Source organism: Rhipicephalus microplus, chromosome 7 (genome assembly GCF_043290135.1).
Source record: "Rhipicephalus microplus isolate Deutch F79 chromosome 7, USDA_Rmic, whole genome shotgun sequence".
NCBI lineage: Eukaryota > Metazoa > Arthropoda > Arachnida > Ixodida > Ixodidae > Rhipicephalus > Rhipicephalus microplus.
The window spans coordinates 31,486,870-31,507,275 of record NC_134706.1 but is presented as its reverse complement, the minus strand read 5'-3'; the positions used below and the strand labels follow the sequence as shown (position 1 = coordinate 31,507,275).

Here is a 20,406-nt window from a genome sequence, read left to right as displayed (position 1 = left end):
TCCCTCACCTCGCTACCTGCTACACATTTGCAATCCCTCATCTATTCACCAGTCTCACCGCCCCTTGCTCGCTTGCTCAATCGCTCGTTAGCTCGGTTCTGTTTTATCGCAGCTTTGAATTCCCGGCTGTTGCATGTGTACTTTCCACCACCCAGTGTCCCGCGCTGGTGCCCGTGCTGGGGCCGCCCCTGTTTGAGTTGCTGGAACAGTGCCTGGTGTGCCACTGGCGCCGGTTCTTTCCCGGTGGCGTGGCGGCCCCCGAGGAGCTGCACAACGGGCTTGAGTTTGGCCGGCTGCTATCCGCGTACGGCTGGTCCCTGCGGATGGGCGAACCGGGCCTCGTGCGCCAGAACCTGTTGGCCCTGTCGGCGCTCAACCGCCGGTGTCGACTCTTCCACAAGGTCGGCTGTGGAAGGTTTTATTGCTATGTGAAGTGCATTTGATTCTCTTGCGCCGCCCTGAACCAGTTCGTGGTGAGACATGAGGAGTTTGGGAGTTGTGCTGCTAGACTTCAGAGGTGCCATTTTTGCAAATCAGTTCTGCGAGACTCCGCAAGCAAGGCAATGGAAGGGTTAAGAAAGGGAAATTGATGTCCCCCCGTTTGCAACGCGAAACCACTAGGAAATTCATATGGATTTCGCAGAAGAAAATCTTAGCTGCCAAAAAATATGTCCTGGTCTCAGGTTCGATCCCATGACCAACGCTTTTCCCAGGTGGCCGCTTGATCAATTGAGCCAACTAGAAAGCTAGCAGTTGGCAGTGCAAGGCAATGCAACTCAAAACACATAGACGCGTTTTCGCGGAAAGTATGTCTATGTTCTTCGTGTTGTCAATGGATTTGCGCTAGCACTGCCAATTGCTAGCTTCCTGGCTAGCTAATCGATAAAGCAACCACGTTAAAGAGGCGTTGGTACTGGAATCGCCATCGCACCGCCGTCAACAGTGTGTACACGCCGGTCACTCTTCGTGCAATAGTGCACTGCTCATGTGCAAGGTACTGTTGCGCATTTAACACATTGTGTTGTAAAATTAATGAAGACTGTGTTCATGCGCTTAAGGTTTGTGCATACATTCTCTGGTGTTCCCGCATTTCAGCAACGTGCTCACCGCTCCAAGGCACGTGCAGTAATCACACAGCATGTTTGCACTCGTTTAGTACTTAGACGGTTGAAGTAGCAGTCATAGCTGAGCACGTTATGAGCTGCCGCAGCGTATAGAGATCCTACTGCGCTAGAATTTCAGGCAGCACAAGAAGTCTCCTTTCAAATAGTGTAGAACTAAACGAGCCTTTGTGAAAAATGTCTCGTTTGAGTTGCGAGTGGATGTGTTGTGAAAAACTTGTAGACATGGCCACACTCCTTTCTAGGTGGGGTTAGGCTTTGGCAGCTGTTTTGTTTGACACTTCTAGACGGATGACAGAAGGGGTGTTTTCGCTGCTACAGTCTTAGATTTATTTTTTTGGTCCGTACAGGCAGCCTTTCGAGAGTGCTTTTTAGGGCAGTTCGTGGAGGCCCTGCTGAGCTGCCTGGTGTCGTCGCCCGTGCGCGATCTGCTCAGGGATGAGTTTCAGCAGCTGCTGTTCGAACTGGCTGCCGTGGATTTTGAGATGTTCTACGGCCACCTCCTTCCGGCGCTGATTCCACCCGAGCCGCTGGCGAGTCTCGCGTGGGAGCGCGACTTGCCCTCTTTCTCTCGACAGATGGAGCGTCTCGTTGGCGACTTGCGCCGCGCCGCTGGTTGATGACCGTGGAGTTGGCAGGCGGGGCACGATTGATGAGTAACACCTTAAGGTGTGCCGCCACCTTTCTTGGAATGTTGTCAAGTTATGATCCTCTAATAGATGGCTTTGTGTCTGTCCTGTGAGGGACAGTTTAAAAGGATATTTCAAGTGCATTGAGCAAAGGAATTCTGAATAAACTATGTTATAACTAATGATATTACCCAAAATATGCCCAGTACGCCCACATTCATAGTTATCAGTCCAACCACATAAAAAGAAAATGACTTGGCAGTATTATAGTTGTTCATGCAGGCTGTGAATTGAACTAGGACTTTTGTGTTCTCTTTGACTGTAGCCTAAAAACCAAAAGCTGTGTCATTTCAGGAGGTCGCTTTCCTATTGAAATTTGATTCCATCAAGAGTTGTTTATGAGCAATTATCCTAATTCATTGCATAGCTTAATATATTAGCAAGAAGCACAAGGAATTACCTTAGAAAATATGGAATGATTAAAAAGTTACAAGTTACTGTGTCATGAAACATGAGCAAAAACCAGGTTTTGACTGAAAACATAGTTTTCCAAACGCGTCTTTTTTTTTATTGGTGGCAAAAAAAAAATCAACACTGATTAGCATAATGTGATAAACAGGTAATTTTTTTTTCTGCCAGGATTCTGCGTGTTTGTGCACTCTTGAAATGCCAAAAAATAAAACTTCTATTTCTCTGGAAAAAAAAAAAGTCATCTGTAAGGGTGGCGACAAATCTGGACGTTTCTTCTTGTCACAAACTTTATGTTACAAGGACCAGGTTTGAGTTGCAGTACAAGTCATCATTTGCATTTTATTAGTGCCAGATACACTGAATCATTAGATGCTGGGATTGCTTATTAAAGAGGTTGTGTAACGTCTGCACTCAACAGGCTAGTCAACCTGTGCTAGCTACATTGTGCCTTAGCACTTCGTGTCTCTTAAAATACTTAATATGCTCTAATGTGCTGAGTGGCGAGCCATGGCATTTGATGAAGCAGTGCAACAAAAACACAGTCGCGCACGCATTCCAAAATAAATGTGTGCAGTCCAGCACTCGTGTGGGCGTTATTTTCAAAGTGTGTGTGACTGTGCCCATTGAGCACTGTTTGATAAAAAAAATAATATAAGGTTAATCGACGGGTTATTAGAGTAATGTTACTTGAGATAAGAAGTAGTGCCCCTTTCTGGAAACGTTCTCTGCAATCTCAGCACCAGCTTCACTAGATACATCACAAAATGCACTGCTATTCTGCATCACACTTTTTAGTATTTTAGAACAACTGTGCAACTATTAACTGCTTTATTAAACTAAGCTAGTATTGCTTAGAGAGTAGCGTTAGGTTAGGTTTTAAGGGTCTTTTGCCATGTTCTCTAGCCAAACAGCGCTTATGGCCCCGTTCGGTGGTCTAGTGGCTAAGGTACTCGGCTGCTGACCCGCAGATCGCGGGTTCAAATTCCGGCGGCGGCGGCTGCATTTCCGATGGAGGTGGAAATGTTGTAGGCCCGTGTGCTCAGATTTGGGTGCACGTTAAAGAACCACAGGTGGTCGAAATTTACGGAGCTCTCCACTACGGCGTCTCTCATAATCATATGGTGGTTTTGTGACGTTAAGCCCCACATATCATCAATTATCAAACAGCGCTTATGAATAAAAACGTTAACCAATACACGAATTCCTCCATGGTGGCATAGTGCTTGCGGTGCTCAGACGCCGACCCGAAGGTTGCAAGTTCGATCCCGGCCAGGGCGGTCGCATGTTCATGGCGGCGAAATGCGAGTGGCACGTGTACTGTGCGATGTCAACAAAAAAGGACACCAGATGGTCGAAATTTTGAAGCCCTCCACTATCACATTACTCCTAGTCATATCGTGGTTTTAGTACGTTAAACCCCAGATATTATTAACCAATGTATGAGGTGATTGTTAAGAGCTGTTCTTACTGCTTTTCAGGTGGAAGTTTTGGACGGTCGAGGAACTTCTCAATTCAACGGGTTCGAGCCCCAACAGAGTAAGTCTGGGGCAACGAACTGAGCAATCGTGATGCTGTGACGTCTATGACCAAATTGGGTGCAGTGGAGCACCTACGACACATGACTGTACTTTGTCTCACATGGATATTGCCTGGCTGCAGCTGCCGGCACTCTCACGACCAACGAGCGGGTGCATTTCCCCCATTACCCCCAACCCCCTAGAGTTGTGTACTTGCAACGGATGCCAGTGAGTTTACTGTTACACGAATAAATAACTAAGAACTCCTGTGTATCCGTAGCTTGGATGAACAATTTTAATTATTGACGACGTGCCTCACCTGATGTGCGCTGATACATGTGCCTTCTGGTAAAAAAAACAATCTTGTCTCGTTTCCTTATGAGTTGTGCAAGTCTCTTGTGCAGAACTTATTCACATCTTGTGAGATCAATCTAGTTTTGTTAGTCATTGCATGACCTTATCATTGTTATTATTACAGCTAAACCTCGTATCAAATTTACATGTGATACGAGAGTACCATCATCAATTTAAGAAAAGATAAACGTATATTAGTCAGTGCAAAATGTCGAAGTTGTGCTTGTGTGCTTTGTTATAATTGAGAACCCGCTTGATTGGTGTTCTTTATGTGAATGTTTTGCCGTATGTAGCGGCAAATTGTTTATTTGAGATCTCAATAACTTGCTGCACGTTCTGTTGAAAAGCCAAAAAAATGACAAGTCATTCGCTGAATGTTAGCATTTTGAGCGCGTGGAAGTCTTGCTTCTTCCGTGTGCTCATTATTGTGATGGAGATGTGTACCGTCGTGCCAATCTTTCCAAGCCTGTGCAACTTGAAGTCAATGTGGCCTCTTCGTAAGACGCGTGAAGTTTGTTGTGTTTCTACGTTTTTCCCGTGGTGCAGAATTGTTGACCTCGTCGCGAGGCCTACATCACACTACAGAACACCATTCCGTTTGCTCCCTGTTGTCACGCTTTGCACTGCCCATGTGGGAGCCTTGGCGCATTTGTCCAGTGACAGGTGCATTGTGAAGTGGTTGTCCATATTCCGTAGTACCGTATAGACCATATACTGTAGTATCGTATAGACCGTATAATACCGTATAGATCAGCGCTACCTGGGGGTTGTATTTCTGCATGGGCATTTTTCGGAGATGTCGCTACCGTTGTGCACTGATTGGCAGGTTGAGGAATGGCGGGCAAGTGGTTGCACGAGTCATTGAACAACCGAGATCACTATACGTAGCACAAAACAACACTGTCACTGAAAGAGGTTGTTTCCGACTGTGGCCCTTTTAGCCCAGCTAATATTTGTTTCAGTTGCCTTTCTGTGATTAGCGGAGACGGGTTTACGCGACGCCTACCCTATGAGCGGCAGTTGACAAAGTGCGTGACACGCCTCTGCTCCGCATTGCGCGAAGGGCAGGCTCACGTTGACTTTCTGGTGTGGCACAAAAAACTCCACCGTAGACCTCTCTACGATTGTCAACAAATTCGGGTTTTCGCTGACCCAGGAAGCGATGCGACTTGCGGGCACAGGCCCGCTGTGGTAAGTTCAGTGTGCGAGCCATGTCCACCATGTTGCCACTGAGGCAGTGATTTTCAGAGACAAAAGTGGACTGGAACTGCTGGTGGGTTAATCAAGAATAGAATAGCAGGCTTTCTGTCGTCATACAGTTAAACCCAGATATATCGAATCTGAAGGGGACGGTAAAAATGTTTTTTGTTTATTGGTAATTCATTATACAAAATGTTTTTTATACTAAAAATATATTAAAGAGTATTTTACAACTGTTTGACATACAGTACAATAATTCATTACATGTGGGTTCATGTGCTACTCATTGGTGTTTGTCTTGAAGGAGACAATCTTACCAATTTATTGGCTCTACAAACAGGGTTGTGTTTTAAAAAAAATTTTTCAACACCTTCATTGCCAACTAGGAAACTTTTCGCAACTGTCACTGCACTCTGATTAAGCGTACTTTATGAACTATGCTGCACCTGTGTGTTCTTCAATCAGTACTTCAACGGATATAGAAAAATATTGCTTGATAATGTGCCATTGTCTCTTACTCTTCCATTTCAAAGTATGAGTTCTACAGTGTTATTATGAAAGTTGCCCTTGTTTTAATCGGTTAAGCTACGTTTAGATGTTTGTATATAAAAATAAAGCAATGTACAAGCATTGTTGGCTACAAGATTTTCACTAACCATAGCTTTATGTGGCTGAACCAAGTATCTTGATTTTTTCCTTTCTGCACACTTAAATTAAACCTCGATATAACAAATTGTTACATAAAGAATTATTGGTTATAATAAAGTAAGAGATAGTTCTGCCATAAGTACAGGGTTAAAAATGTATGCTTATAACAAATTTTCGGATATAACGTAGTACATATTTTTGTGGAAAATGTAGGTTTGTTATAACAAGGTTTGAGTATACTTGCTTCACTCACTGAAGTACAATGTGCATGTTCGAAAAGTGAAAATGGCATTTCACAAGTTCCAAGTTCGAAGTGTGAGATGTGGGTCTCACGCATAAGCTTTGGCGAGAGGTGTTTCTGTGTGCATATTTCTAAGATGTGTCTTTGTGCACATGACGTTTTGAATGTGTCGTTTTCTTCAACAAGTCACGTCAGTGAGCGTCTTGGTTGTGGAAACTGTGAGGTTCCAGTTGCAAACTGTGATTTAATCCCAATTGATGGTGTGTGTACAAGTGTACAGCTACTGGCATGTTGGCGCAAGCTTAGGAAATCAGGCGTATTTATGGAACAGAGCCAGAATTGAAATATTGAAAAAAATTTGGTGGCAGACTTAGTGATTGGAATGAGGTTGCCACAAGAAAGTGTTGAATCTTTTAGTCTGCTTGAAATATTACCTGCTGTTTGTATACAAATTCGTAAAAAAATGCGCAATAGCTTAATTTTGTTGTTTTGTACATCCACGTCTTGTTTTACTTGCCGTTCACTTAAGCCTGGAATTATGGGACATCGTTGTACTCCGGCATCAAATACTGTTAGTTGAGGGCCACGAAAGGCATTGTATTCTAAACTCAATGTACCATCGCTGGCTACTTCCGAGGATTCTTGTTCTGCAGTTGTGCCTCGGTAATGGTTTATCAAAAACACTTGCGGCGTGTTCAACTTGGGTTGTTTTGTCTGAACTCTGCATCCAGAATCGGCACCCTCGCATGCTATGGGCTCGCTGTAGCGACCTGCTTCAATTACAAAAGGCACATTGCTTCTGATCAGTGCATTTGTGTCTCAAGATCTAAAGCTTCGATGCATGTGCACAGACACCGTGTTACCAAAGCAGTGCTGAACGAAATTTTTGTAGTTATGTCGTTAAGACACTGCACTGAGATTTAACCTATGGGCTTAGCACTCAGTTGAAGCATCTTATGGAAAAGCCCTTAACGTAAATGTGCGAAATTAAGAGTGCCAATGCAGTTTGCTTCATGGCTGTAGTGTTACAACACATTTTTTAATCATATGGCAATGCTGAAAAAAAAAATCTACACATACTCAGCATGCATTATACAATCTTCCTCTTCCAGTGCAATAGAGATGGCACGAGGTGGTAGACTATCTGTTTGTGCAGTAGATACGGCTATGTCTTGTGACTTACGTGTGATTCGCACATTTGACTTTGCTTAAGGCTGGCTAGAATTATTTTCTCAGATCAATAAAATCCTTTGTGCCAGCAGGGGAACAGAATCCGTTTCAACTGGAAAAGACCAGGGCTCGATCACGATAACGACTCAATGTCCTTGGGTGCCACTGATGTCAAACTTTCTCATTCGCAGCCGCAGCTGGGCAGAAAATCTACGTAAATGAACACCTCATCGTTGTAGTCTCTCTTTTGCACCGTCTGTATCGAGCTGGGTCTGAACTGTACTTTGTAAAGTGTGTCCTACTGTATTGCATTCGAGTTGTGTGCCGCTCCAAAGAATACTATGTTGCTGATTCTGTCTTCTAATATACAAAACATGCCAATTGGGGTTTTTACTGGAGTCCATCTGCGGGGCACATTTTGGCCATTTCTCTTGCTTGAGTGAACTGTTTGTTGATGTTCGTATATTTATAAGCCAAGCAACTGCAGCGGTCGGTGCATTGCTAGTTCCTTTTACAGCTGTGTAAGCTGTTTAATCTTTGCTCTGGAGACAATTCAGTTGTACAGGGATGGTCAAATGAATTTACCAGGCCATTCTGCCATGGAATTACATGGGAGAGCGGCCTGAGAACTCTTCACCACCCCTGTACATGCACGTCTGTATATGCGCTTACAGACAAATGGGTCTCGAAAGCTTTTGCTATTTTTTGATGTTATGCAATACACTTTCCTAGAATTATAATACTTCTACATGCATGTTATTTTATAACTAGTCTTATCAGCATTTTGCAGTGTCTTTTGTGCAGTCTCCTTTTGTCACCCCTTTAATGCTGCTGCACAATTAACAGTTCTTGATCGAATACTGCTCATGTGATAACTTTTTTATGAAAAAATATTGTGACCTGCTGCCTTAAAGCAGGTTCTTGATAATAAATCATGAAAATATGAAGTTTATAATGATTCTAATTTTACTGTGGCGTAGTGCGTGCCGACATACATAGAATTCCACTGCCGCAGCTACAACCGAGTGCTTCGTTGTGTGAAATGTTTCTTTGGTGATAACAAGGACACTTATTAAACATAGTAATTTCCTGAATATAAACATGTCACAAGTTATAATGTCGAAATGTTTACAGCACACTCTCAGTAAACAAAATTGCTGCTTAAGGGGACATGTGGCTTGTATAATTTTTTTTATTAATTGGGTGAACTGAACGAAATATAATAAGCTGATTGAAATTTTTCAGCAGATTCTAAGTCTAAATAGATTTTTAGTAGCTGCATTAGAACAAAATATATGCAATTACTAAAAGCATATTTCGAAAATATGCATATTTCAAAATATCTCGCATTGTAGGGAGAAGTTATTTTCACCCTTTCAGATGCCACCTATGAAGAACTGTGTGTAAATATGTCAAATTGCTACTACGTTATTTCAAGGCACTGAATATTCTATTGTAAAGAATGAAGAGCTAATTCTTTAATTTATGAGTCTTATAGCAACTCATCCTAATTAAGTTGTATTAAATATCTCTATACTCTGAAGTCATAGATGCTCACAATTGGCATAAATAGAATAAAATCTCAGGCTAGTAAATATAGTGAAAATTCATTTTCGGTGATGTCCATGTTGAGCAAAGAAAAAGTCTTCTTTTCAGATTGCTCGCAGAAAGCAGCACGTTGCATGACTCGTTGAACGTGGTAGTGCCTTCAGAAAAGTGACCATATGTAGCTGTACAATCAATGCAAAATGGGGTTAAATTAAGACAAATCAATTATGAAGAAGGTTTGATTATTCCAAAGTACGATATATCTTGCTCTAAAACAGCCTCAAATTATGCAAATAGCAAAAACGAGTGATGCACACAATTGTGTACATAGCATCTGAAAGGGTTAAACGACATATATCCCCACATATGGTAAACATATATAAGACCTCTTTACTCACGCATAACCGACTGTTATCTTGTATGGTATTGTACTACTTCCAAGAATTTTCGAATGGTACTCTTACTTAAAAAAAAAATTGAAGACATATATAAGGTGGTTTTCGATCATTCCTCAGGATTGCTTTTGTGTAAGCATCATGTTTTACAATTTCCCTGTCTGTATTCTTACCACCTCTCCATAGCGTGCAAATCAAAAATTAAGAATAAGGACCGATTCCCAGCTTAAATAGCCTGACTAGGAAGGAGGATGCAGACATATTCAGTTCACCATGCAGATACTTGGAAAGTAACATTACATCGAAGTAATTACAGGACACTAATGTTAAGACGTGAGCTTCCGGAGTTATTAACTTTGTGTAGCAGTGAAGACAAGCTACCGGAAAGACTCTCCGCAAAATATCTGCGTGCTTTTTCTCGAATTTTCGAAGGCTTTTTTGTTAGCTTTGCAATTAACCTCCAATCACATTTTGATGCCTGTTTTGACGCATTGTGTTCTGCTGTTTAAGCTGTTTCAGCATCACTGTCCCTAAAATCTAAAGCATGTTGCCATGTTTTCATCATGTTGAAGTTCAACACTGGATTCTCTGGTTTGGAGTTTTTTTTTTGTTTTTGTCTTGTGATGTGCTCTCCTTAATTTATATTTCCAATGAAAATACATTGTATTGTTGCTTATAACTTTGTCTCTCCATTCTTTTATTTTCTTGCTGTTAATTTGCCCTTTTATTTGGACTGTTTATTAACCTGTAGCTGCATAATTCTATATTTGATTTTTAATTACGTGCAGCGCTGTTTGCTGTAAATATGCCAAGGTGTACATTCGGGAGGCCAGAGCTGCTTCTCAGCTTTTGCTCCCAGTTTCCGTGATCTTTTTGATGCAAAATGAGGAACCTGTTATCATATTTCCTTTCTTGCTTTTTGGCAACTTAGCTTTGTCATAGACAAAAACAAAGTATGTGTCAAGACTGCCAGAGAGTTGGTCTAGCCAATGATGGTAATCCGATTGTTTTTAACGAGCTTTGATTCTAAAATTAATGGACGCAAACATGAGTGAAATTTTTTTTGCTGCATACCATTTCTGAACTTCAAAAATTATAATTTTATTAACAATTGGAGACGAAAATGCGATACGCCCGTGTGCTACGATTTGGGTGCACGTTAAGGACCCCCCAGGTGGTCGAAATTTCCGGACCTTTCCACTACGGCGTCTCTCATAATCATGTGATGGTTTTGGGACGTTAAACCCCACGTATCAATTTTTTTAACGACATTATAACAAAATAAACAACATAACTGCTTATACAGCTTTCTGGCAATCTCGCCACATTCTTTTGTGTCTTGCAAAGCAAAGTTGCCCAAAATCCCCAAAGAAATATGCTTAAATATGCATTAAAAATCGCATATCTTTTGTTCTCATGTAGCTGTTAAAATTCTACGTCAAGATTGCGAACCTGCAGAAAGAAACTAGATAAGTATACTAAATTTCATGCCATTCACGCAACTGCATATTTAAAAAACATATTTTTTTTGAGGACCACGTCTCCACTAATTGATTTGCTCTGTACTTGGAATTGTGCATTTCTGTTGATCTTTCAGTGAATTGCACTCGTGGTAAACAGAACGTGCTTTCCCAGGCCCTTCAGATTCCGCGAGAGTATAGTATGCGATATTACATTGTTAAGAGGCGATGGTTTTGTACTAGGGGAAGTACAAATATTCCAAAATTTCAAACAATGAATCGAATAGTGTTGTATTCAATTAGGTACATGAATCACATGGCATATATTTGAATTACTGAACATTTTTCGAATACTTGCTGAATAATCAACACCAACGAAAAATGCCAAAAAAACTCCAAGTTGGAAGAATGAAAGATTGTTTTTATTTTTAATTAATGAATTGCCCAGACATATGCAGTTCAAGCTTTTACTGGGGACTATCGATAAGCTTTGCTCGTCACCGGGAGAAAGAATTTTCCCTTTAAACTCCTGTGTCGCGAAGTGAACGTGTTCTTAATGCACTGTCATTATCGTGGGATTCATGGTGTTAATTTGTGAAACATTGTTGAACTTTTAAGTCTTGGTGTTGTAAAAAAGCTGGTGACAAAGTACCACATTGAAATGCTGTGTTCATACTACAGGCAAAAAGTACCAAAAAGGCTACAGTTGCTATTCTATACGAGCTTACCTTATATATTTATGGTATTTTTGTCCATTAAATGTAATGCATTAATTTGTTGAAACTTGTCAGTGTTTTTCTGAAGTAAAAAGTTAGACTGAAGTTAATGAATGTAGCTAGAGGTTGCCTTGCTATTTTCAAACTATTTGAATATCATTAGATTCTAAATTTCGCCATTTACACATCCCTATTATGTTATCACATTTTTTACAGCATGTGCGTACCATGTCCACTAGATGGCTTATGTACACTTTCACGTTCTGTAGTACGTGCAATACAATTGCACAACGTCCATTGGTTAGCCTTTATTGCTTTCTATTCTGGTTTGATTGGCGATATCTTGCGTGGTTCTTCAATGTTTGCGTCTATCGCAAGGAAGCCAGGATTTGATTACACTCGCACACTCTGCAATGTTCTTGGACACCTAGGCCTACCTTAGTTTGTAATGCTAGCCCCATTCATTGGTGGAGGCATGTCTGCATTCACCAGAGGTAGAAATGCCGCTGCTTTCTAAAATTTCACCCAACTGCAGCGCGTTGGTCTACTTACATTTTCGTCACCGAGACGTTCGCAAGTACTTGGCGGAGGCTGGCACAGAACAGTTTTCAAGTTATAACACGGAGAAACCTCCCTCGGTGAACACAAGAAGCGAATGAGTGCTATCCCAGGGCATTTACAGATTCTTCTTTTCCACGTTCCAACGGTTTTCCATGACAATTCTAATCATCTTACGAGACTTGTAAGCCTCCTTGGAAAACTTGAGTATTGGGATCGAGCCTTCCAGTGGTAAAAAAATTGCCCGCAGCTTCCCTCGGGGGAACACTGAGGAGGATGCGGACCATATAATTGGTTAACGGGGTATTAAAGTGCGACTTACTTGGGTCGATGGCTAAATTGGTTAACGTGGTTGTGAAATGGGGTGTTAAATTGCGACTTACTTGGTGTCGATGGCTAAATTGGTTAACGTGGTTGTAGGAGGGGGTGTTAAATGAGTGAACACGTACACACGTATGCGAAAGGGCGGCGCTGGTCGAAGGGACGTCGATCATTGTGTTTGTGGATTCGTTGGAATTCATTTCACCGCGACCTTGGACGTCGACGCGCCGTACAAACCAACCGACGAGCGGCAACTGAGCGAGCGAGCGCCGACCTTGAGTATATATACAGCACGACGGCGCATGCACTGTCAGCTGTTGAATGTTCTCGAAGCGCGACGCCACATGCGCGTCCACTGGAGAATCAGGAGAATTGTAGATGTCGAACGCGGTGTGTAGAGGAGGAAGGGTGCACAGATGGTGGAGGAGTGAAGCGCGCGCGGTGTGTAGAGGAGGAAGGGATGCACAGATGGTGGAAGAGTGGGCGACGGCGCATGCGCGCGCGTCAGCTGTCGAATGTTTGAGAAGTGGTGTGGACGGCGCGGACGGCGCACTACTAGGCGCGAGTATAAGATGCTCCGCATCTAAAAAATATATATATATAGGTCAGCTGCATAAACCAAGTGCAGAACTCATTAGTCTACTGTTGCATTGCGGCTGAATAAACAAGACTCGGTCCGAAAAGGAGCTGCTCGTAGAGCTTCAGTCCAACCAGAAGGCCTTCAAGCAGTCGAGTTTATGCACAAGACGCACAAGCACAATTTGTGAGCGCAAGTAATATGCTTGGTAATCGAGATGTGCAGTGCGACCTACAGGTCACCAATTTATGCTTTTGTTTACTGTAGTTGCAGAAAAATAAGTGCCTTTATAAGCTTTGACCAAAGGTAAAGATTGTTTACAAGATGGCTACATAGACTGCTGTCAGTTTCCATGTATTGGCCAGGTTTTTTTAAATGAACACCATAAAAAGTATGTTGGTAGCAGAAATTTTATGCCCTAAAACTACACAATGAGGAACGGTCCAGTGGAGGGCCCTGGGTATTTTTACTATCCGGTGTTTTTTTAATGTGCATCTAAATTCAGAAACATAGGCCTCTAGCATATTACTTCTATTGAAATGCAGCCTCCACAGCCAGGATCCTGCAACATTTGAGTATGCAGCTGAGCACTATAACTAGGTATTTATTATACTCCGACGCAACTCAGGGAAAAAACTGCATTTTTCCGCCGTAGGACCCCTCTTCAGCCAATGGTAACACAGTCGTTTTGATTCCTTCTCTGGCGAGCATGGCATGAAGGCCATAAGCGGCGAGGTCACTGTGACATGGTGACACCAATTGTTGGAGGGGGATCTTTTGACGGTGAAAAACTCTACCCATACTCGAGAGAAGACTATCGTGCCGAGTATCCATGCCAATTGAAAGTCGACAATGCTTTCCACTGAATGAAGGAAAAAAAACCCAGAGAAACTGTACAGCCACATGGGAAGCTTTAATGTCTTCGTGATGGACAGGAGACTCAGGCCCAGTTGGAGTCGGCACCGGCACCCCATTCGGTTGTGGTGGTGGTCGGTGCGGCCGGCGTAGCAGACCAGTCCTCGACGGCCGGGGCAGCAGTGGACCAGTCGTCTGTGGCAACGGGTGCCACGCCTACGGCAGTGGGTGCAGGTGCAGCGGCAGCAAAGCTTGTCACTTCGGCGGTCGCGGACCACTGCAAAGAATGTGCAACAAGGCCCAGTTCCAGATAGTGTGCATGTGGAGAAGCCTCAAAGCATAATGTCACATTCGAAATACATGCAGAACTGCCATGAAAAGGAACTGAATGTAAGTAATTTTGACATCGATACAAAAAGTACTGGTATTGCAGGCTAGAAGAGATTGAGGCAGAACTTCTCTCAGAGCCGGCATGGTCTGTTTTGTACTACTTCTTCAGCCGTACAGTGCTTGCAGATTGAAATACACTCAAACCTCGATATAACAACTTACTGGTTACAACAAAGCAAGCAAAAAATAGACTTGCAATATATATAGTGTTTAAAATCAACCTTTACAATAAATTTTCGTGTAAAATATAACTGTTTAAAGCGGTTTGAGTGTAAGACAATTCAGGGATATGCATATATTTGTTTCTACCATATTCAGTTGAAGTAATATCATTGTAATTTCAACTTGAACGCATAGATCGGAGCGAATGTCATCGTTTGAAACCAGAATCTTCAGCAATAGGATGGAAAGATGGGCTAGTTGGTAATTCATGATGATTCAGCGAACTGGGAGCGCGGGGGTAAACACAGACACTAAGCAAAGAGGAGGCACACAGCATGAGCGCTCGTGCTGTGTGCCTCCTCTTTGCTTTGTGTCTGTGTGTACCCCCGCGCTCCCAGTTCGCTGAACCATCAGATTCTTCAGGACATGACGTGGCAATCTCCAGCAATTGCATATACACAAGTAGTACTAAACTTGATGTTTCATTTCAATTTTTCAATTCCTGAGTACTGTACATGCACATGAGGAAAAAAAAAAAAAAAAAAAAAAAACGCACTTTCTCGCGTATAGGGAGCTTGCATGAATGACGGCGACTATGTACTCTGGGTAGGCAGCCATTTTTTTGTCAGAGGCGGCCAGGGAGTGCAGCAGCACAGTCGTGCTTGCGAGCATTGGCGTAGCTTGCAGATGTGATCAAGTGCGATCGCGACGCGTGTTCGACAGCTCCAATATTCACGAATTTCTTGTTCCAAGGACGAGTTTGATTTCCAGGGAGCTGTTCAAGTCGAGAAAGACAATCAAAGGCTACAACTTTGTGACAAGTGGCTGGTTGTGGGAGTCGTGAATGAAGAAATTCGCTGCTGATACCGTTATAGTTGTCACTCAAGTAAGAGGTGTTAAATTGCTCGATTTTGCTGTTGATGCTAATGTTTGTTTCTGTTCAGGTTAAACTCCCAGTGTGTTAACAAGCCCCCCGTCGACGTCTTGTTCATGGGCAAGAGTGATGGCGAGGTCCTTGCCGCGCACTGCACATGCATGGCCTGAAAGAGCGAAGCCTTTCAGGCAATGCTTTTGCGCTGACCATTCCATTGCGCTGTTATTAAACGTGGAGTACGACGCACGTGCACGAGAAGAGCGCCCCTCAATTTACCACGTCTTACTTGAGTGACGACGACCACGGTGTTGGCAGCGACTTTCTTCATCCACGGCTCCGGCACCCGGCCGCTGTACACAAACTTGTGACCCTTGTGGGCCTTTCTGAGCTTTACCTGCTCCCGGGTTTTCGAACTCATCCTCGGAACGAAAAGTTCATGAATATCAGAGCTGTCGACGCGCCGCCACAAGTGCACGTCGCTTACACAGTCGTCCGCACGACGAGTGAATGGGTCCACTCGGAGCAAATTCTCGTCTCTCCTTCGTACCGCTCGAGGTCTTTCTGGCACAGCGTTGCGGTGTAGTCTTCCGGTTAGGCTTACAATGTGCATGACACTTCTTGAAGTTTAACTCGCATCGCAATCGCACTCGATCACATCTGCAAGCTACGCCAATGCTCGCAAGCACGACTGTGCTGCTGCACTCCCTGGCCGCCTCTGACGAAAAAGTTGGCTGCCTACCCAGAGTCCATAGCGTCGCTGCCGTTCATGCTAGCTCCCTATAGGAAGATTATAAAGTGCTGTCATGATACTATATTTTTCGGCATGCAGCCCGCGCACAGATGTACAACCCACAGAAAAATTTTAAGGTACTTGCATTCTGCCGTGAAGGCAGGCGCCTAGGACACTGAAATCAGCGAGCAAGCAACATCCAAAGTTCAACTTTGAACTTGTAGCATTTTGTTCCCCCCTTTGCTTGGGTTAAGCACAACACGATGGGGTAGTTCAACTGGTAATGTGCTGCTCACACTGTAGAAGTTGCGTCCTCAGGTCCCACAACGTCCACTTGTGACAACACTTCATCTAATTTCTACTTCGTATTACTTCACCACAGTGGCAGTGCCAACACTGCACGGTGGTGCCGATGTTAGAAAACAACCAACGACATAAAAGAAACACCGTTCCAACCACTGGGTAGTGGTGCATTTCATGTTTGCCAGCGCAAGTTCCTGTCAACCTCGGCCATTGCGCTGAAACTCCCAGAGTGCTACAGCACATTACCTAAGGACCATCCAACAGGCCTGCAAGAAAACTGAAAGTGTCACTCACGTCTGTGACCTCGGCAGGTGCCGCAGTCACGTCGCCACCGCCCCACTGCTCGGTGGAGTACTCAGCGGTCTCTTTGACGGCCCGTTCGGGAACGACCGCCTGAGCCTGCTCCTCCTTCTCGGTCTGCAACGACAACGGCAAGCGGTAAGGACAACCGGTCAAAACAAGTCTCAGCGGGAATCCCAAATTAGTACAGAACCCCGTTCCTACATTCCCATTTCATGCAATGTCTCAGTGCGCGCATTTGCGACATCATTATCAATGTTTTGGCAAGTTCTAATGAACAAGGTTTTGCTGTAAAAACCAGCGACTCGGTTTCTCATCTTGCGTCAGTCCCGACTGGTATACACAGTCAACGCAAGCACAGTGCCAATCAAGATCATTACATTATCTCTGACCTGCTTTCTGTATCCAAGACCCTGGCCTACCCTCACCATAAATGCGAGCAATCAGATGAAGCAAATTATGCCTCAGATAGAAATGCATCAACCCGGGTACAGGTTGCTAATGCGCAACATGGCGTTCATATCACACTAGACCTTTATAATCAACCCGCAGCATGTACGTCAACTATAAGTCAACCCTTACAATCGGCACAGTGCCTACAGCCTGTCAACACTGTTTCGCAAACCCCAGCGACAGATCATGAACCATGCCACTCAAATAGGTAGTGACAGGGTGTTTTACTTTGCCATTGGTGCTACACGTCGCAGATGGTGAGCGAGTGCTGGCAAGCATGACAAAGGGCAACATTCGTTCAGAAAATGTACAAGTGATGAAGATGATGGAAAGCGCACATGTAATGGACAAATAGATCATCACATCACAGTTTTCAGTTCGTCGCTATGCCATTCCTGTCAACCACTGTTAATCGCTGGATGATCGTGCTGATACCGCAAGCAGAATGTTGTTTGAACAACTGAAGCAGGATCAAAAAGAGCAGCAGCAGGAAAGGCATAACTATAATTCAAATGAGGTAGGAATTCAGGGGTAACTTAGAGCACGGGGCGTTAATGGAGTTAAAATTTCAACGAGCAGCCTTGTCTTCATTCAAGGTGGCCCTACAGTTTGCAACACATGGCGCATCCTTCAAAAACCAGTCCGCAACGCTACCTTGTGAACACTCACCTCCTCAGGATCGCGGTAGAAGAACAGGTCAACCATGATCTCCCAGGGGATGTCGCGGAGGATGGATCCGCGCATGCGGAGCACCTCTCGCGTCAGCATCCACCACAGCAGTCCGATCGAGTGCTGGCTCTTGTTGTTGCAGGGGATGGCGATGTCCACGTAGCGGAGGGTCGCGTCCGTGTTGCAGAACGCAATGACGGGCAGGTTGACGTATGATGCCTCAGTGACGGGCTGGTGGTCCGCCCGCGGGTCGCACACGACCAGCAGTCGCGGCTCGCGGAACGCAGCCTGGATCTGTGAACAACACAAAGGATGCACCGTTGTAGTCCCACCAAAGCAAATCCAGGAGGAGCACAGGCACTGGAGCTTGCAACTTTTAATCGAATTCTCGAAACTGATTCAGGGAGAAATTAAATTGAAGCTGATGGGGACTGCACCCGCAACCTCTGCACGTGTTTCTACGAGTTGAAAGAATTTTGTAGAGTATAAACGGCCATGGCAATCAGTATGCATTAGTTTTTTTTGAATAACTGCACTACACAGCATTTGAATAAGAGCCATTCACCGAGCTCAGCCAAACAGTGAGTGCCTACATCCAACCATAGCATTGATTGAACAGTGACTCAGCATGCGACAGCGTGATCTCGTGCAAAGAAAAAAAAAAACCAAGACACGCACGGCCAAGCACCTTGGTCATAGTCCAACAATAGTGACCACGGGCACAACTGCAGGTATGGGAGTGCTGCCCTGTCTCTTGTAGACGACATCACGCGATGTAATCCTATACAATGATTACTTTCCCGATCTCTGAACTTTTGCATGCTACCAGAAGAGGAGCATACGCTGCACAAAGCAGAAAGTGGCAACCTGTGCAATCCAAAGTCACTTTCAAACGTAGCGCTCCGCTACGTTTTGCAAGCAAGGCGCCTCTCCGTACCTGGTTAGTGAATGTTCCGGGCGTGAAGCGGCCAGCGATGGGCGTAGCACCGGTGAAGCTGGCGAACTTGAGCACGGCCCGCTGTCCGTACGGGCGCGACGAAATGGCGCACACCTCGGCCGGGTTCTCGATGGCCACGATGGCGCGGGCGGCCAGCAGCAGCTTTTCCCACGTCTTCTTGAGGTTGATCAGATGAATGCCTGCGCAAATTTGCATCGCCCCAGAACAATTGGTCGCGATTCCAAGGTAACCACCTCCCTCTACGCAATGTACAACGCGTGTGCTTTCCTTTGGGCACAACGTCTTCGGGAGGTCAAGCAGGTGTCTGAAATATCCACGCAAGAGAAAAAACAGAAGTAGGTGATCATCGTAATGCTATCCACGGAGCGACAATGTATATATAAAGGATTGCGGTATTCGTTGCAAATATGGTGCACGTACTGTGGTTTCATGATGGTTTATGAATTGTCTAGAACACATTTGTGATGCCATTGAGGTATGCATGCCTATATAATGGTTTCTTGATTTCAATATAACCAGTTGGCAGTCTGCGCTACTACATCCAGTCTCTTTCCAACTTGCGCAGCAAGTCTGCATTTCAGTACCACCTAGCCTGCTAAGTATCAACGCGATTTGTGATGCTTTGGCGCCAACATCTCGCATCGCACGTAGCACTCTATTAGCGTTACCGAAACTGGCAATACTAGACGTACTTACCATCGGGCCGGCGCTTGAAGCAGTACTCCTTCATCTGGAAGTCCAAGTTGTTAGTTCCCAGGTGGGTTTTTGCAGTCAGCATACGTCTGACGTCGTCTTCCTTCAATGCCAAAACGCTGCTGCCTCCCGACATCGTAGTAGGTACCGATTAGCAACGACGGACTCCTACGAAAAGAGGAATGAACACACATGACACGCGCGACACGCTATCGACAGCTAGGCCTAAAAAACCCCCTCGCAACACGTGGACTTTCCACCGTGTACACGAACTTTCAGCAGTCACGCTAATCTACGCACACGACATCACTTTGCAATTTTCGAACATCACTGGGATATGAAAAACGTGACGCGACTTCACACCGCGTAACTGATTACATGCGCAACGCACAGCGAATATAGTTGCTAGCGATCCCAGCAACAAGTTGTCCACGCCGGCGCCAGAGCCGGCCTGCGAGAACGACTTGCGAAGCAATTTTACGCCAGGAAACGCCGCGCTGGCGGTATCCTTCGGTAGCGGAGACATTGATCCAAGTTTACGGCGGCTTCGCAAGAAGAAATTAGGCGCGTAAATTACGAAAAATTAGCAAAACAGTGGGACCACGTACTGAACAGATGCCACTTGGGAGGCGATGGCGATAAGAAAGACCCGAGCGGAAGTTGAAAGCGCGCTTCTCGCCATGACCTACTACACTCCTGACCTGCCCAGAGAGCACCTCTTCCAGCGCCCACGTTCTAGTTCATACCTTCTGCCGCTAGGGCCGTCACCTACGAGCGGCGTGGCGCTAGGCAGCACCTGTTCGCTGACGTCACCTTCACTCTTTGTAGTCAAATTTTAACCAACAAAGCACTCGTAGTGCGAATTTATGATCCACAATTTAGAAATATCCAGAAATAATAATACTAAAAGACATTCAGAATTTTTTTTGCAATAAAATGCACGCGACAACGCATAGGCTGTCCAAAATCATGTAAATCCACGGGTTTCCACGTTTGTCAACCAGTGTGCTATAAATTCTTAAGCGCACTGAACAGCTTACTTGACCAGCAATGTATGGGAAGAAATAGTCACATATATGCCGACAGTTCACCA

At 44.4% G+C, this 20,406-nt stretch overlaps 2 protein-coding genes across 3 annotated transcripts in view; one reads left to right on the top strand and one right to left on the bottom strand.

Annotated features, from left to right (window-relative positions):
* The window catches only part of ebo (exportin ellipsoid body open), a 44,328-nt gene extending 36,022 nt beyond the window's left edge, over nt 1–8,306 (top strand). For both annotated transcript variants that reach the window (XM_075868925.1, XM_075868924.1), the window contains exons 17-19: nt 156–401; nt 1,472–1,790; nt 3,700–8,306. In XM_075868925.1, the coding sequence (XP_075725040.1) occupies nt 156–401; nt 1,472–1,741 (516 nt within the window). In that variant the 3' untranslated portion in view covers nt 1,742–1,790; nt 3,700–8,306. The remainder of the gene's footprint in view (nt 1–155; nt 402–1,471; nt 1,791–3,699) is intronic.
* A 5,512-nt stretch (nt 8,307–13,818) lies between these two features.
* Nucleotides 13,819–20,068, bottom strand: LOC119179491 (small ribosomal subunit protein uS2). Its single transcript, XM_037430574.2, has 6 exons — nt 19,922–20,068; nt 19,317–19,481; nt 18,600–18,799; nt 17,663–17,956; nt 16,535–16,657; nt 13,819–14,058 (listed from the first exon to the last, which is right to left on the bottom strand). Exons 2-6 carry the CDS (start codon nt 19,447–19,449, stop codon nt 13,867–13,869), a joined length of 942 nt encoding a protein of 313 aa, XP_037286471.1. The 5' UTR covers nt 19,450–19,481; nt 19,922–20,068; the 3' UTR covers nt 13,819–13,866.
* Nucleotides 20,069–20,406: the final 338 nt, after the last annotated feature.

Excerpts from the sequence above, each read along its gene's own strand:
- LOC119179491 (XM_037430574.2), bottom strand. The coding sequence starts at position 19,449 with ATGTCGGGAGGCAGCAGCGTTTTGGCATTGAAGGAAGACGACGTCAGA. Across the intron at positions 17,957-18,599 it reads CCGGAACATTCACTAACCAG|ATCCAGGCTGCGTTCCGCGA; the intron begins GTACGGAGAGGC and ends TGTTGTTCACAG. Across the intron at positions 16,658-17,662 it reads TCTACCGCGATCCTGAGGAG|ACCGAGAAGGAGGAGCAGGC; the intron begins GTGAGTGTTCAC and ends TTGTCGTTGCAG.